Below are 18,565 nucleotides of genomic sequence, written 5' to 3'. Positions count from 1 at the left end.
ATGTGGTAATCAGTTCAATTTGGACTGGTGTGTTCAAATCATGATGGACAAATGTCTCATCCACGTATTGTTGCTGAATGCCCTGCCCGTCTATAAAAATGACCAGACGTCACATACTTCAAGCTCTCTTCTGTTGAACTGCTACCTCAGCACTGTTTAAGTCCATCTATATATATCTTACCATCGGAAACAAAAGCTAACATTTGGAATCAAGAAGTATTAGTGCCCTATTAACGAGGAAAACTGGTTCAAAAATGGGGGAAAGAAGTAGTAATCGTACAGAAGGTAAATGGTTACACAGCCAGTGCTTAATCAGGTCCACTTAAAAGCTAAATTCTTCTGTCAAACTGAACGTGATATTTAATCTTTCCATGCCCTTTTCTTACCTGAGGCTAACATCCTTCAAACTATTTAACGAAACTCTGATTCATATAATTATACTGCTTATTTTACCATAGCTGTTCAATTCACTGTTTGTTTTGCCTTTGCCCTCTTTTTCTTTAATCTATTTGTAATTTTCTGTCTTTGTTAGTGAGATCTATCGTGGTACTCACAAGCCCTTCATTAGAACACTCTAGACGACAACAGGCCATTCAGCCCAACAAAGCTCGCCCGTACTATCCACTTATTTCTTCCAAAAAAACATCGTCTAGTTTTGGAAGTCCCTAAAGTCTTACTGTCTACCACACTACTCGGTAGCTTATTCCAAGTGTCTATCGTTCTTTGTGTAAAGAAGAACTTCCTAATGTTTGTGTGAAATTTACCCTTAACAAGTTTCCAACTGTGTCCCCCTGTTCTTGATGAACTCATTTTAAAATAACAGTCTCGATCCACTGTACTAATTCCCTTCATAATTTTAAACACTTCAATTGTGTCACCTCTTAATCTTCTTTTGCTTAAACTGTATTGGCTCAGCTCTTTTAATCGTTCTTCATAATTCATCCCATGTATCCCTGGAATCAGACCAGTCACTCTTCTCTGGGCCTTTTCTAGCTCTGCTATGCCCTTTTTGTAGCCTGGAGACCAAAACTGCACACAGTACTCCAGAAGGTTGAGCATAACCTCCTTGGACTTGTACTCCACACATTGTGCTATATAACCTAACATTCTGTTAGTCTTCTTAATGGCTTCTGAGCACTGTCTGGAAGTTGATAGCTTAGAGTCCACTACGACTCCTAAATCCTTCTCATAAGGTGTACTCTCGATTTTCCGACCACACATTCATATTGTAAAAGGAGTAACAACAACAACAGTAATAATAATAATACATTTTATCCCATGCTCAAGGCACTTCACACAGTGTTAGAAAGAACAGAAGGGTATATATAACATTGGATACAAATAATTCCCACATAGAACACTAAAAACAGATACATACAGGGTATACAAAGCATTGAATAGAAGACGACAATAAACCTGACAAAAATCCTAAATTCAGTACTAGAAGAAAAGCCTGAACAAATAATATAATTTGTGATATAACACACAGAGAAATTACCCCGAGAATCTGGACAGAGAGGTAAAACAGAAAGAAGGGCCAGAATGTTAGGTTAAGTTAAATGCCTTCCTGAACAGATGAGTTTTAAGTTATTTTTTAAAAGAATGAATGAAGTCAACTGAGTAGTACATTCAGATAGAGATCTTGTTAGTTTTACAGGATTTCATACCAAAATGGCAAAGACACAAAGTGGACTATAAAGATGCAGCAGCCAGGAACACTGACAGACAAACCAAACCAAACATTTAGGCTCTATACCAGATGGTTGAAAGAACATTAAAAGTTACCACATGACTGATAACACGGACAACATGAATAGTCATCCCGTAGTGTACACGATCATCCAAGTGTTTAAAACAACAAAGGGACATTTTGAAATTTAAGCAGAGAAGCTCTAGAATTAAATCCACTAGAAGTAACACGTGTATAGTTGTAACGGTTGTCACATATTGTTTTGTTTGTGTGCTTTTAACTGTTTCTGCCGCTTGCCCTTTAAAGGTGATGTCCAATGCAAGTAATGTCTGTGGGATATCTCTTTAAGGGGAGTAGGGGTCCAAACAATGCCTGGGGGTCCTTGCCAAAATGAACTGGGGTGTGACGTAAGGAAGAACCCTCTTTAAAAGGCGAGGAGGCACATATTAAAAGGAAGAAGAAAAAAAGGGAAGGAGGTCGAGAGAGGTTAAAGGAAGAGGAGAGGTGCGTTAAAGTCGATTTAAGGAAGGACCTGGGAAAGTGACTTGGTAAAGGAGTTAACGGTAAAAGCTCGTTAGGCCCCATTGTAATACCGATTGGACTCAACGAAAAGGAGCGCTGGCTAATCGGTAATAATCTTGGAGTTCACGGCTTCACTTTACATTTGTGCTGTGGGTGGCGGCCATTAAAGGACGCTAACGGCGAAACAACCGGGTGCTACGGATTCAGCTTGTGTCAAGGAATCGTTCGCCAGACCGGTGAGATTACTTCTTATTACCTTTTAATACAGTGTACGAGTCAGCGAAGTTTAACTGACTGGATTGTTGGATTTGTCACAGACTTCCCAGGCCGGGTGGATTAAGACTTTATCGACAAGACTGTAATATAAAAGGGACTGGGGATCACGGTTGGATTGGGTGAGCGGGTGTCTGATTCATATTTGTATATATTTGTATATATGGGTATTTATGTGTATTTAGTCGGTTATGTTCTGTGAATTAGTTGGGGGTCTTGATAAGTAGGTTATGTTTGTTTCTCTTCCTGGGTTTTTCTTTTTCTGTGTTTTCTTGCTTTCTTTCTGGATTTCTTTTTGTATATTTATAGAAGGGTAAAAGGGGGACTTATTAATTAGGATTTATTTGCTTTATAAATATTCTTTTGTTTTTTAAAATACTTGTTGGGGTGATTATTTTTCTTTTTTTTGTATAAATTCTTAAACAACTCCTTCTGGGGACTTCAAATAGGTGCTCAGGTTCTGTCAAATTCCTTAAATAATATACTTACTTTTCCTAAGAATAGGAGTTTTTTGTGTGTGGCGGGCTCCTTATCCATAGTAAGAGGGAGGTGCTACACAGTAACTGTTGTTTTTGTTTTGTTTTTTGGATAAACTAAAAGTGATAGAATACTTGAAACAGGATGAACTGGATAGTTTAGAGGTTGTCCCTAGATGCATGTTAGTTGAGCAATAATTGTCCTCATTTAAACAATGAGTAGAGGGCTTTATTGTTTTTAAAGCAGAAAATAAATACCTGAAGTCCAGAGAATGCAGCTCAGTTACATTTTTACATTTGAAGCTTAAGGTATTTGAACTATTGTGTTTTTTTTCCTTAAGCAAACAAGTTTGGGGGGGGGGGGGGGATTGGGGGATTAAAATTCATACAAAAAATAAGACAAAAATACCTTTAGGCAAAACATCTTAAGCAAGCAATTCGTCTTCTGTCATGAGCTGTGACTGGTAAGACGTCACATAGCCAGACTTGTCCAGCAGATGGCAGCACTCGGCATGAAGCTGACAGACCCACTGAGCCATAAAGGCAGCTATGCAGGGTGTAATGTACAGTAAGCTAAGGAGGAATAAACTGCACATACTTCAGTGGATCAATAATGCATTCTGAACTGTATGTACACTATTAGCTTTCAAAATAATTGGTAATCACTGTAAAATTTCCTTAATTAAAATAAGTCTTACTTGCTTACTTGATATTACAGTACCACAGCTGGATTGTGGTATATCTGAGACTCTTATACTGTCAGATTAATAATTTATGTATTTCATACTCAAGTACTGTTTGCCCTTTCATAAAAACACAGCAACAGCTATAACTAAAACTGTACATTTCTTAATCCTTAAATACACAAATGCTTACTCAATGAGACATATCCAAGAAAACAGCACTGAGGCAGGTGTCAGTCATGTTTCATCTTCAGATCATTACTTTGGTGGAAGGCATGATATATTATAACTCACTACATGTTAAAATTTAAAGAGGGCAAACCAATAAACTGGAAAGTTGTACTGAATAAAATATTAAAAAACACAGGTCTCTGAAGGACCCCGACTGTTGTACAGCTACACCCTCAAGCACTCAATAAATGCTGCTTCGTATTTTACTATTGGGCTAAAGATCAACAAATCAAGGGTGACATCAGGAACAGTAGAAGACAGCTGAGATGACCAGAATGCCCAATGGGTCCACTGCAAAAAGTCTCACTGAGAAATTCTAACAGCCTACATCTACAATCAGTTTTCTTGACCACCTCTCATCTCAAAGACCCAAATGTTAGGTGGGTTTTCTGAGTTCACCCAGGTGGGCTGATGCCCCCCCAAACCCCCTCAAATGAACAGTATTTTTGTTTATTTTTTGTTAAACAACCAGACATTCTTACTGGCACCAACTTCCACTGTGTGAGAGTGGTGGCTTTATTCTAAGCTCATGTCATAGTGGTAAATGAGTGTTAGATTAAGTGTGTGATTTGTGTCCAGTGGTGGACTGGCAACCCATCCCAAGTTGTTTTAGGCTCCAGTGTCCCTGCTTTGACAATAAAATAGTGAACTTTATTTTATACTGAGACATTCTAGATAAAGCTCACCTCAAAGCAGTTTACTAACACCATAGAATTCAATTTAGTTGTAGATGAACTGATTCACTTAGTATCAAGGGTGGGATTCACTATGAGCTAAATCATCAAGGCTTATCCCTTAGCCGTCAGTGTATGCTGAAGTGCCTACTGATTGTTGTACTTATATTTGGACGATGCTGTTCAAGTGAGCACATTTGTGGTAAGAAAGGGCAACAGCAAATTGGGTGAATGTGCACAAATGGGTGGTCAATGCAGTGGGCAACGACTATTCCACTCAGCAAAAAGGCCACCAGAAGCTAACACCATAATTGTTTGTTTTGTGCTCTGTTCTCCACTGGCTAAAAGAGAATGAGCAAAATACATTTGGACAAGAGAGTGGACTATAAATTAAGTACTACCGGATATTGCATTTATTTAATGACAAAATATGAATATAACAATCTCAAACCACACAGGAGGTTGCAGCCTATCCTTGACTACACTCAATGCACAGTAATGTATGTGTAGCAAGCTAGAATGTTGTGTCTGCATATTGTTAGATGTGATTGTGACATCAGCGCAGGGTAAAATAGATTGTGCTGTAATTCTACTTATTAGAATTTGTCATGGGGTGGCACAGTATGGAGACCTGGGTTTGCTTCCCGGGTCCTCCCTGCGTGGAGTTTGCATGTTCTCCCCGTGTCTGCGTAGGTTTCCTCCCACAGTCCAAACACATGTAGGTTAGGTGCATTGACAATCCTAAATTGTCCCTAGTGTGTGCTTGGTGTGTGGATATGTGTGCGCCCTTCCCGGGGTTTGTTCCTGCCTTGCGCCCTGTGCTGGCTGTGACTGGCTCCAGCAGACCCTCATGACCCTGTGTTGGGATATAGCGGGTTGGATAATGGATGGATGGATAATTTGTCATCTCTCTAATGTAGTTTCACAAGTCCTCTCACCCTGGATGCATCATTCTGAAGAGTTCAAACATGGCCAAAAGTATCAGCGAAACATCTGCAGACTGAGAGGACATGAAAGTCACTTGAAGGAGACACGTTCAAACATCTTCACCGTGTGACATGACTCTTTAGCAAAGTAGCAGATTTCATTATTGGAAATTAGAGGACAGGTCACTGACCAGATAATCTGCGTGAAAATTGCAGTGTGTGCCTGATTTGCAAAATTGCATTTTTAAATCAACGATCCTTTGGTTAACCTAAATGCATCAGCGTTCAGTTTCTGCAATTCACTATTGAATAACGCTAAGCTGTGCTGTTAGTTAGAATACACGGCTCTTCTGCCTGCACCACTACAAGGTTTTACTGTCCAGTTTATCTGATATAGAAATCACGCTTGGCTATGCATACTGTGGCCCCAAAGGGATATGCAAGTCTGAAGATGCCATGGATAGTAAAAGGGACAGAATTATCATCAAAATAAACCACTCTAAAGCATTCAAACTGGTGTGTCTATTCAAGCACAAGCACGTCAGAACTTCATTTTACTTCATGTCACTCCAGTGCTCACAACAAAAGAACACTGTCATGCCCTGTCATGAGCTATTAGTTTGACTTCGACTAAAATGAAGATTATTTTACCTTTCAGCAAGACCCAACAGGAATCTGGTAGGCTCCTGAAGGATAGAACACAAGGATGGTATCTGTATCCATGGACAAATCAGCTACAAAAATCAATTTCTTAGGCAAAAATGTTAATTTGCTTACAATAAATAAATAAATTATGTAAAAGGCACCTCAGAGGCCTATAGTCCTACAAGAATGACCAGAATTAGTTATCTTTAGTAGTTTTGATCCATTTAAGATTTATTCAAGGCCAGGTTATAACCATGAGGTTTGTGAGTTAGCTGGAGTGCATCAGAAATGGAAATTTAAAGGCAAACAACAATAAACTACAATTATGTACCCTCCAATCTGCTGACTTAACTGTGGCTCACTTCTGCCTGGAATTGTTTTTTTTAGCAGTGTAGCGTCAAGTAGCAAAACTGGGGGAATTTCTTCAAGAATCAATGTAAGTTGCTGTAGCAGAAGTGGGGTGATTACTAGTAAGCAATGGAAAAAGTAGTTATGCAGTCTGAGTAGTAGCAATATGTACAGCAATGAACCGCACACTAGAGGCACAATTCTGAAAACTGTATTGTTCTTTAACTCTCCTCACAGGGCTGAGGCGATGCGCAGGAAAATGGGGCAGTGTACCAGTTTAGTTTTAAAATCACTTGTAATGTTTTAGTTATGTTAACGGATAAATTCCATAAAAATTGTATTAATGCAGTAAGAGGAGCAGCAGCATTATTAGTACTGTAATCGTAAGATCACTACAACAATAAAATATAAATTACTTTGTGTGTTGTTCTGCTCTATGTAACATTTCAAAATTATGCATTTTTAAAGTTGAAATGTACAAAAAGGAGAACAGAAATATTGCTTCAGAAAATTCCTTGATACATAAGTAACTCTGAAAGAAATGTTCATGGTGAATGGGTCCAATTGATAAAACTTTAATTCTTGTAAACTGTTTTTTCCAAGTTTTGGTAAAGAATGCCTCCACATACAAGGCTAAGTAAAGGCAATTTGAAAATTACAGGTAGAAGTTGATGCATACAACATGTTTGTAATGGAATATGGGCAGTCTGAACGCACACAGAACAGCACTATGCCCTTAGTCTAGTTGATGCCAGGGTCAAATGAACATGGACGCTCTGCTGCAGGTTTTGCACCACTGGTGAATAATGCTCTACAATAAGACTGCTTTGGGCACAGCGAGTGAAACCTGCTGAAATTCAAGGGATATTGGCTCAGTATGATAGTGAAATGAGAGTAACTCAATCAAAAGTTAGATGGCGCAGTGGTAGTGCTGCTGCTTTGCAGTAAGGAGACACTGGAAGATTGTGGGTTCGCTTCCCGGTTCCTCCCTGTGTGGATAGCGCTTTGAGTACTGAGAAAAGCGCTATATAAATGTAATGAATTATTATTAAAAGTTTATGAATGGGTTGAAAATGGGAATATGAAGCTTGATCTGCTCAACCATCAATATGCACACACAAGCTTATATCAATATGATGAATGCCTTTATCAGAGAAGACTGGCAGATTACGTTGTCCTCTATTGCTGCATATTTGGATATCAGGTATGGATCTGCACATGGCATAGTGCATGATGACTTGGGTACTGTAAAGTTTATGCAAGATGGGTGCCCAAACAGCTTTCTGATCTACACATGCAACAGCGTGTGGAGTTTGCAACCCAATTTCGGAAACATTATCAAGAGCATCCAAGTGTTTTAGAGTGGACTGTCACCAGAGAATAGACATGGATCCATCACCATGAGCTGGAAAACAAGAGACATGGCATGGAGTGGAAAACCCCATCTTTACCGGTAAAAAATCAATTCAAACAGCTACTCTCTGCCAAGAAAATCATGATAGGTTTTGGGGCATTAATGTCCTATTCTGGCACATTTTCAGGAATACTGACAATCAGGGACAATTGCAACATACTGTGCTATGCTTTGAGAGAAACCTGAAATTTGCAGCAAAAGAAGAGGAATACTGTCAAAAGCACTCTTGCTGCTCCATGGCAATGTACATCCCCATGCAGCAGCTACAACAGTGGAGGCAATGCGACAGCTGTGGTTTAAATGTCCTCCACATCCCCCTTATAGCCCTGATCTAGCACCACACAACTATCACATCTTTGGTCCACTCAAAGTGGCTCTACATTGTCACAGGTTCACCTTTGATGATGATGTTAAGGAAGCAGTGCACACCTGGAGCAGCCAAAAAGCTTCTTCTCCGAAGGAATGAAGAAGTTTAGTAGAACGATAAGAGAAGTGCATTGACCTGCAGGGGGGCTAAGTGGAGAAATGATTTAATGCTTATTAAAGGGTAAGTTACCTTTATTTTTTGATTCTCCCTTGTACAATATATGCTGGTTTACCGTCTTGGTTATTTTTATCCCTTTTTCATGAACACGAAAAACCCAAATGAGGCTGCTGCCATGAATCCTGGTCCTTCTCTGTTACATGTAAGAGCTCTACATAAATTGTTCCTTGTACACCAAGTACATTAAACCTAAGTGACAGATATTAGTGCACTTCTCCACGCAGCTTTTATGGAGGAAGTTGCTGCAGTGCTAATTGATCTTCAGCACTAATATGTATTGTTCAGTACACCAGACTTTACTATTTGCTGCACAAATCAAAATTTCTAAATTGTGCTGAAAGATGTCAATAATGACTGCATTTTGTATAGCAGTCAAGTATTGCATAAAAAATAAAAACAATTAGTAGTACAAATAGTGCAGATATGTTTAACTACATGCTTGTTATGAAAACAATAAACAACACTGGCATCTCTACATACTCTTTGAAGGGTAGGACAGCATGGGTTCCCAATATAATGTAGGAATCAGAATGTTTCCTGAGAGATGAGATGTAGAATACCTCTGGTGGTGCTAGTGACCTTCTGAAAACCATGATGAAGACCCAACTGGTAGCAGGCTAGGCCTGGTTTCCCATGCTCCCTGGTATGTGTGTGTGTGTGTGTGTGTGTTAATGTTTCAAAGATTTGGATATTTGCTCTTGTATATTTTGGCTCTACAGAAAGACAGCAAGGCTGATACAGCTCTGCCACCTTATCCAAACAATTGTTAAGTGGCTATTGCTTCTTAACAGAAATAATTCCTATTAAAAATGTTTTGCTCCAGAAAATTGATATAGCTTTAGATTCTCAAAAGCTGAACAGATGGATGCCTGACTATAACTGGTTATCTCAAAGGTAAACCAATACTTCTACAACTAGAAAGTTCTGCTACTTAAATCTCACCTCATCTCATCATCTGAAACTGCTCTGCCTAGTGAGAATTGTGGAAGCAGCAGGTCAAGCAGGTCAGACCAGGACCTCACTGTCCCAAACTACAGATTGAAACTCTTCCTGGATAATTCCCAAGCACTGCCAAGCCGGCCGAGAGATATAATCCATCTAGGGTGTGCTGGGTCTACTGTAAAGTATGTCCAGTGGGACATGCCCTGTTAAATCCTGATAAAAGTACAAGACTGGTGTACAGGTGCACAAAGGGTAAGATGTGTGTGTAAGAAGCTCTGGGGACAGTGCCTCACATAGACTTCAAATGGCAGCTCCTTACAATAATACAGAAAGACTTTATTCAAATTGTGAGTAATGCTGTGAGGTGGATGGGAAAAGGACATGGAAAAATGAAGTTGACACTAAAGCAAAGGACTGGGATGAGAGTGAGAGATCAGGTAAATATTCAGAGTTGTGTGGTTAAGAGAAATACACAGAGGTGGTTTAGGGACCTGAAAAATAAGGGTGATAATGACTAAATGGAGAGGTACAGAAGATGAGACCAGGAAGAAAGCAGAAGGTAATCTGACAAACATGCTGTCTTAGCCTTAATAACAGCCAAGCCTGGAAAAAGAAGAGACATTGGAGGATGAACAACCTATATAAACCCAATGAATATTTTTTAAATAATTTGTGCATATGAACTATTCTATAAAATTAATCTAAGATATTGACCAACTTAGATTTTAGTAAGCTCTGATTATAAAATCATTTGGAGTTTTCTAAAGTGTTTTTAACCTTTCTGACATAACACTGTTGAAAACCTTTGCATGAGTAGCATAAACGGGCAAGTTGACATAAAAAAGATGACAAATTTAGGAATTGTTACTGGTATTTTCAGAAGTCAAAAATATAAAACAGTAACATTGCCTAAAAATGGAAGGACATAAGAAAACAGGAAACTCAGTTTGTTAAAAAACACAAAGTCAAGCACGTGGCCATGGAATCTCCATTGACAAACATGAGCTGTAGAATATGTCCTACTGAAGAGCTCAGTTATTTTAATTGTGGCACTGTCATTGGATGCCATCTTTGCCACAAGTCAGTACATGAAATGACCAGGGCAGATCAAGCAATGCAATCAAGTGTAAGTGCTATTGTTGTAAAGTGGAAGTGTCAGCCACAACAGCTCAGTCATAAAATGCTAGACTACACAAACTCACAGAGCATAGCCACCTTGACATGAAGCACACAGCAGGTACACATTTCCTATCCTCTGCTGCATCTCCCAGAACAGAGTTCCAAATTGTGCTCTGGAAGCAACATCAGCATAAGACCTATGCGTCAAGAGCTTCATGAAATGGCCGAGCAGCTGTACAATAGCCTAAAATCACTATACACAATGCCAAGCTTTGGCTGAAGTGGTATGTAAATCACACTTTACTATCTGGCACAACCGTGGACCAATCGGGGTTTGGCAGATACCAGGAGAATGCTAACTTCTGTACTGCATACTGCCTACTATAAAGCCTGGTGGAGGAGGAGATAATGCTTGGGGGCTGTTTTTCAGGGTTTAAGCTAGACCCATAGGTTCCAGTGAAGGGTGCTATTACCTACAGCAAACAAAGACATTTTAGACAATTCTGCACTTCCAGCTTTGTGGCAACAGTTTCTATTCCAGCAAAACTGGGCCCCTGTGCACAAAGCCAGGTCCATTAAGACAAAGTTGGCAATATAGTGTATACACAGCACTCTACTTAGTGGATTTAACTTATATTAATATGTATTCTTAAATGCAAATGGGAATACTCCATTAAGTGATTTCAGTTTTAATATAAAGAAGTCTGTCTAAAGGAGAGCTTTTTAAAATATGTACAGTTGAGCCATTTCAAATACATATGCCAGCACCCTAGATAAATAAATAGTGGAAACACATTGATTTTGCTTCTTGCTTTGAAAAGGAGTGGTATTTTAAAGTAAAAAGTTCAAATAAGAGAAGAGCAAATTCTACCACTCTTTATAACTTTCAAGCTTTATACTGAAGCTTCCCAAGCTGCATTTGGATCGTGAAATGATCAGAAGTGCTTTGCACAAAAGATGTCTTGAAAAAAATCTCTCCCACTGCAACCAAGAAGAACGAATCACTATCCTCAATTGAGACGGGTGCATGAATAACCAGAATTTACCTACTCACACCAGTAAGCACTGAAAATACATCAAATAAAATATAGACATGGTGGGGGACAGCTGGAGTCCTTGCCTGGCCGCGACACCTCCGCACTGGGAGGGAGAAGCAAGTGTGGTCAGAACTTTACCTCCCTCGAAACACTAGATGGCAGCCCCCCTGGGTTGCAGCAGTGCTTCGGACTCCCGCAGGGCTTCATGGGAGTTGGAGTTATCTACAGCCCTGTTGGGATCCGGGGGTGCTGCCAGGGGGTGCTGCAACAGCTGCTGAGCCCTCTTGGGCACGTTTCCACCACACCTACAAGTGCTGCCGGAAGTAGGTCAATGAGCATCTGGAGCACTTCCGGGGGTGTTATAAAAGGAGCCAGCAGTCACCACTCCAGGACGCAGAGTCGGGAGGAGGAGGACTAATTACTTGCTAAGGAGGAGTGGAGAAGATAAGAAAAGGACTGAGAGATAAAGAGAAAATAAAAAAGGAAAGTAAAGAAAGGAAAGTGGGTGATTGGGCTGTTGGGGACACTGTCTATAAATAAATTCACGTGTGCCATTGGACTTGTGCCTCTAGCGTCTGTCTGTGTTGGGTTAGTGCGTTATAGCGCCATCAATCTTCCACAACACCCTCTTACTGGAGAAAGTGCAAGTAATCTGCTGAGTTGCATCTTCATAGTATCCTTGTTTGAAAAGGCCCTAACCCTCTGTCGTTCAATGTCATTTACTTGAGCTGTTTCCCTTATGTGTGATTGGGGACTGAATGATGAGGGAGGACAGAATCAGATTTTATTGAGTAGCCATTATTTCTAGAGCAACACTGAAATGTTTACTCAGGATTAACAGCTCATTCAATCAATCAACTGTAAGATAATTGATAGTGCAATAAATGATAATTACCATTTACTTTTATTATTGGGCTTTAAAATGTCCATCTCTGAACTTAGCACTTCCACTTATGTCAAAAACTGCTGTGTTTTATTTCTTACTGTTTCATCCTCTCTTGGAACCTGTAGTACAGACTTAATTTATAGTTATGGTGATGGCTTAATTTCAGCATTAAACATCCATCCATCCATCCATTTTCCAACCCGCTGAATCCGAACACAGGGTCACTTAAAAGACCTGTCCATGCCTGGTCATTTTTCATGTGATACCAAATATTTGTTACTACAGTATAAAAAGAGGTCTGAAAGTCAATATCTGTGTATTATTCAATTCAAATATGCCCATTTAACAAGGTGAGTTAAATCTTTTGCTATTGTTCTTAACTTTTTTATCCCTTTTTCAAGCAACTACAAAATTATTAATTGATTGAAAATGATCGTGATGTAGTTTGCCACTCTTTAACACCAATTATGATAAATACTGTTGTAAAAGGCATGTGTCCTATAAACCTCCACTGGCCCAACCTAACAGTTGTAAATGAACCTGGTAGTGCACCTACAATGGGTTCTGGCCTGCAGATCATCTTAGCGGAAGTTAACTTCCTAGGAGTTCCTAACCTCACTGCTCCTGTGTTCTTCCGCTTTTAGCTCTATTAGTGTTCTTGTTCTTACAATGGTATGAGTGCAAGTCCAATGAGTGGTGCTGTAGCTAGACTGCCTATGATCATGTAGTGAGTCTGTAGAATTTGATCCAGATCCAGCACAGAGAAAAGACATATTAATTTAAGCAGGGTGACTGCTAGCAAGACAATTTCAGTAATCCAATGAAGGTGAAATGTAGACAGGTCTTGGGTGACTGAACTTAAAATGCTGCTTTAAAATTCAAAAGTGTCACGTGTATGTATTTAGAGTATATAAATACAGAATGATTCCAAACAATATGTGTGTTACACAAAGTGACTGTTGTCTCTCCATGCTTTATTCTGTCACTCTTTTTCAAGATTTCCATATGGCCTTGAAGGGTACACGCACAACACCTTCTCATTTTCTGCAAAATTCCTTTTGAAAGAAAATAGCAACTTCAGGAACATCAGAATTGTTGAGAACATCCACTGATTATAAAGAAAGCAATTTGAATTATGAAATGGACATGAGCAGAGGTTGCGCAGTTTTTAGTAATACATATTCTTAACTCTGAAATGCGGGACTAAGTTGTTAAGCTTTAGTTTTGATTACTATCTATTTCAATTTCTAGAAATGAATACAAAAGTCAGCCACTGTGACAAAAATGTAGCAATATACAGTAGGTTTTCAATAAGGTTAGATATTTTCAAATATATCATGAAAAAATTAAAACAGTCTAATTAAGATGCAGCCAAAGCCATGAAGGAGCTGAATGAAGTGAGCCTCTGTTAAATCGCTTTTTTATTTTTTTTAATATGCAGGAGCTTAGTCCAACTTCAGCTGCCATGCAGGTTATATACAGAGTTTTTAAGTTGATTATTATTAGTCAGTTCCTAAAATGTCTGAACTATTATTTTTTCATTGTCTGGATGCTTTTGGTTTAATATCCACTTTCAGGTGGACGAAAGACACACCTGAAAATTCTTGGCACGGGCGCAGCACTCTTGGGATTCTGATAAACAGATAACATTCCAAAGTGTGAGACGCATAAGCACATGAAAAGCCGATTACATAAGAAAAAAAAGACAAATCAATGAAACAAAACAGAGAAAGGCACTGCTTTTCGTGCTTACCTTTACTATGTAAAGCCTTACTTAAAGCACTCACAGAAAAATCAACAAACGGCATATGAAAGAAAACGTTTAGTCTGGATATACATTTACAGACTAAATGCTTATATATACAGTATACATAAACTATATATACACTGTATACATTTACTGTACATATACACTGTATATAAACATATGCGCATATATATATAGATATATATATATATATATATATAGATATATATATATATATATATATATATATATATATAAAGCGTTACCTGGTAGGTAACCACCCATACAATCAGATTGTGACACAGACTACGAATGCCGTGAATATATATATTATATATATGTATATATATATATATATATACCAAGGTTATTATAGTTTTGCCTTTTTATATTAGTTTTTATTTCTATATTTTTTCTGACCTTACTTGGAAATTCAATTTAGTTTTAGTTTTCCTTCATCGTGTATTTTTAGTTTTAGTTTAGTTTTTATTTCACAAAGACATTTCTATTTTATTTTTATATATATTAGTTTCAGTTTTAGTTTTAGTAATTATGGCATGGAGCGCCTACGGAGTTAGTTTTGTGTCACAATCAGACAGAACTGTACACTTAACAGATTGAATACGAGTTTAATGTTAGTGGAAGCTTACTACACTGCCTGGATTTACTATCTGTTTTTTGTTTTGTCTGATAAAAACAAGCATAATCAAAACTAGACACTGAATATGAACAATTTTACACAATTTTATAATTTTTAAAATATTTTCTCATGAATATCACAGGGGCTTAGGAAGAACAGGGCTCTTACACTAGAATGAGTGTGCAGACCCCACCTAGCTGTATTGAGGGAAACAAAGAACAACAAGCATGTAGTGTCAAGGTTAGGGGCAGTGAGTCTTGAACAGACCATCATAAAGGACAGTAATAATGAGCAGAGCAAGAGCAGGTAATAGGAGTATGGACGGGCACAAAATGATACAGAGACTGAGATTAAGAACAACATATACGTTATCTAAACCTGTTTATCCACAGTAGGATTGCAGGAAATCTGGAGCCTATTGCAGCAGGTTTGTATGTAAGGCAGGAAAAATCCCTGGTATCCCTTATATATATGATAAGGCTGATGTTAAGAACAAAAAGAATATGATATTTCAGCTACCTATTTTGAGAGAGACAGAAAAACACTGAAAAAAGGGAGACAAATATTTTAAAATATAATTCTGCTAATGGATTACTTTCACAATATCAGTTATTTTGAGTTGTGAATATGAACTAAAAAAGATAAATTAATAAATATGGAATAAATACAAAAACCCATTAGTGTGTGTAGTTTTTCATCACTTATCAGATGTTTTTAAAGGAAAAGTGATTGGTCAGCAACAATATGTTGATCTTGTATGATGACCTAGTTAGTCTCTCGGTCAGTGCCGTTTTATTTTCAAAAACCGGGAGTGCTCTCCCCTCGACTTTCTTGTATACTCAGATATGGGAATGGATCTTTGAGGAGTAAACCGCAAGACAATGATTATATTTTTATATTATGTACAGTACATTAAGGAACCATCAACAACAAAGCAAATTAATAATATATTGAACAGTTATTATAAAAGTAAAGTTGAATAAATCAGACTCTGCAGCTGTATATATAAAAAAAAAAAAAAATCGAGTATGTGTTCAGGTAAAGTACCACTTCCGGGTGATGGATTTGGCCCAAAAGTTAATACAGATCTATGGTGTAACAACCACATGCCGAATTTCATCCATCTATCTAGTTGTGTTTTTGAGTTATCGTGTTTACACACACAGACACACACATACACACGTGCGTACACACACAATTCCAAAAAACAGTATTGTTGGACACTGGTTAGTCTATAACGTCAAGATTCATCAAAATATCGAGGTTGAATTTTTTCATGATTACCATACTTTTTCTATACTTTGTATATGAGAAAATAAAAATGAATTCTCCTGTGCGAAGTGGCAGGTGAATTGATGTCAACAAAAAGCAGACACCTGAGAAATAAACTGAAACGTTACTCGCTCGTGATTTTTTTGTCCATATGGTAAAAGTTTTGTTGACCAGCAAATTTTGATTTCAGGTGTTTGAATTACATCTTGATATACAACAAGCACAAAGAAAGGCAGCATGCAAATGGATTTCTATTTCTCACGCTTTACGCACCCGCAATCAGTTTGCTCTGTCACTGCAAATTCTGTGTGAACAGCTGCCCTCCATCACCAGCCGTCGTTCACTGGATGAATATATGCGGGCGGCTCGTGGTGGATGACTTTCCTTTTTAGAGAAAATTTACAAGGGTTTTTTATTTCAGTTAGTCTTTCCAGCTACTTTAATAGTTTTGTTTAGTTTTCATTTCGGTTTTGTTAATTATTTTATTTCAGTTTACGAAAATGTTTTTTTAATAATAGTTTTGATTTTAGTTTTCATTAACTAATACCCTTGATTATATTATATATATATATATATATATATATATATATATATATATATATATATATATATATATACACACACACATACAGGTATATATACACATATATATACACACACACATATACACATATACATATACATATACATATATATATATATATATATATATATATATATATATATATATATATATACATTGTTAAAGGCAATACATTACTATATATTGCCTTTGATTCTTGTAAGTCTAAGCATTATCCTCTGATGAAGACCCCTGGCAGGGGTTAAAAGCTCAGGAATAAAAACTACTTTATGATATGTGATTCATTTTTTCTCCCTGTGTGGATCTCCAGCTGCAAATATACATATATATACACACACACACACACATATATATATATACACACATATATATACATATATATATTGTATACAAACACACACATGCACAAAAACACTAGTCATGAATCGGTTCTAAAACTTTGACTTCAGTATCGATACTAGCATTTCAACCCACAGTACCAGTACCAAAATGTTTCCAAAGCAATCAATGGATAACTAAAACCCTCCCATATTACTTCAGCCTCTCTGGTGCGCTGCACCATCATGCCATATTTCTTCTTTCTTGATAGCACAAAGTGGAAGTCAAAGCAATGGGAGGCTTGAGGGGTTTTCATGACTGCAACGAAGCTTATGGTTTTGGGACTCCAAACATCCATCTGTCTTACTCTAGCCTCCCTGGTGTGCTACTCCTTCTTGACATGCTAAACACAACTTCCCTCAAGATGAATAAAGTTCACGTTGAAGTCACAAAGGGTCAGCCTTGAAGTCTCAATCTCGTTGAATCCTGAGGTTTCAGAAAATCTAAAGCATGTCTTCTTCCCCGACTACTCTACCAAATGTTTGAGAGGGGTTAAAGAGTGGAAAGCTGATGTTTACTCCCAGTACCAAAAATCCTGAAATGCTGGTACGTTTTAAAATTTGTATTTTTTGGTAATCTTTCAGTATACCACACAACTGTAATACATAGACACAATCATTCTTAAGCCTGCCATGCAGAAAATATATGAATACTTTTTTAAATATACAGTATGTATATTTTTCTCCACTGAATTTTATTAAGTATTAGGTTAGAGTACATTACAGCAACAGAAGGCTCTTTCTCAAGAAGTGCTGGACATATGCAATCAAATTCAGTATTCGTTCTTAATTTGTGGCTGACCTAATACCAATATACTGTACAGTTTCCTCTTCAAGATTTGATGAACATTTGGTTTCACCTATAAAGGTCACTTGAAAATATGAAACTATAAAAGAAAATAAAAGACTATCAGCTTACTCCACCTCTCTATCACATGCCATGACGTATACCTGTTGTAGAGGACGAAGTGAACCAATTGCATTCCATCCGCTGTAGTCACCCCAGGAACCATACTGGCCAGGACTGAGAAGCAATTGCCTGCCTTTAAAGTTGGTGTATTCATATACTATCCACCTATCAAACCATAAAATAAAAGTACAGGTTAAGTAAAAAAAAAGGGAGGAAAAGTATAATAACCTCAAAACAATTAAAAATTACAAATATTTGTACATTTTTTAATCCATATATACAGTATTCAGTTCAGGGTAACATGGGGCAGAGTTAACAAGGCAAGTATCAGCACTGGGTAAGAATTTATCTGGATAGGGCTTTCTCTCTCTCTCTCTTGCACACACATTTACACACACACACTCCGTCATAGCTAGCCAATTTAGAGTGCCAATTTGCCTTACATATATATTTTTTTATGAAGTGAGAGGAAAACCAAAATAGATACGAAACAGTGTATGATTGTCACATAGTCGCTTTCTGGGTTTGGGATTCAAACCAAGGACTGAATAAAATTGTATTCTAAAATAAAACACACTGTTAAGTCACATTATTCTCAATGTCAAAGATTAAAATGTGGCATAATA

At 37.7% G+C, this 18,565-nt stretch overlaps 1 protein-coding gene across 2 annotated transcripts in view; it reads right to left on the bottom strand.

Annotated features, from left to right (window-relative positions):
• The window catches only part of LOC114650539 (uncharacterized), a 149,139-nt gene that overhangs the window by 17,589 nt on the left and 112,985 nt on the right, over nt 1-18,565 (bottom strand). For both annotated transcript variants that reach the window (XM_028800230.2, XM_051926838.1), the window contains one exon: nt 17,981-18,104. In XM_028800230.2, the coding sequence (XP_028656063.2) occupies nt 17,981-18,104 (124 nt within the window). The remainder of the gene's footprint in view (nt 1-17,980; nt 18,105-18,565) is intronic.

The sequence above is a fragment of the Erpetoichthys calabaricus genome, chromosome 4 (assembly GCF_900747795.2).
Source record: "Erpetoichthys calabaricus chromosome 4, fErpCal1.3, whole genome shotgun sequence".
Taxonomy (NCBI): Eukaryota; Metazoa; Chordata; class Cladistia; order Polypteriformes; family Polypteridae; genus Erpetoichthys; species Erpetoichthys calabaricus.
This window is presented reverse-complemented; position numbering and strand designations above follow the sequence as displayed.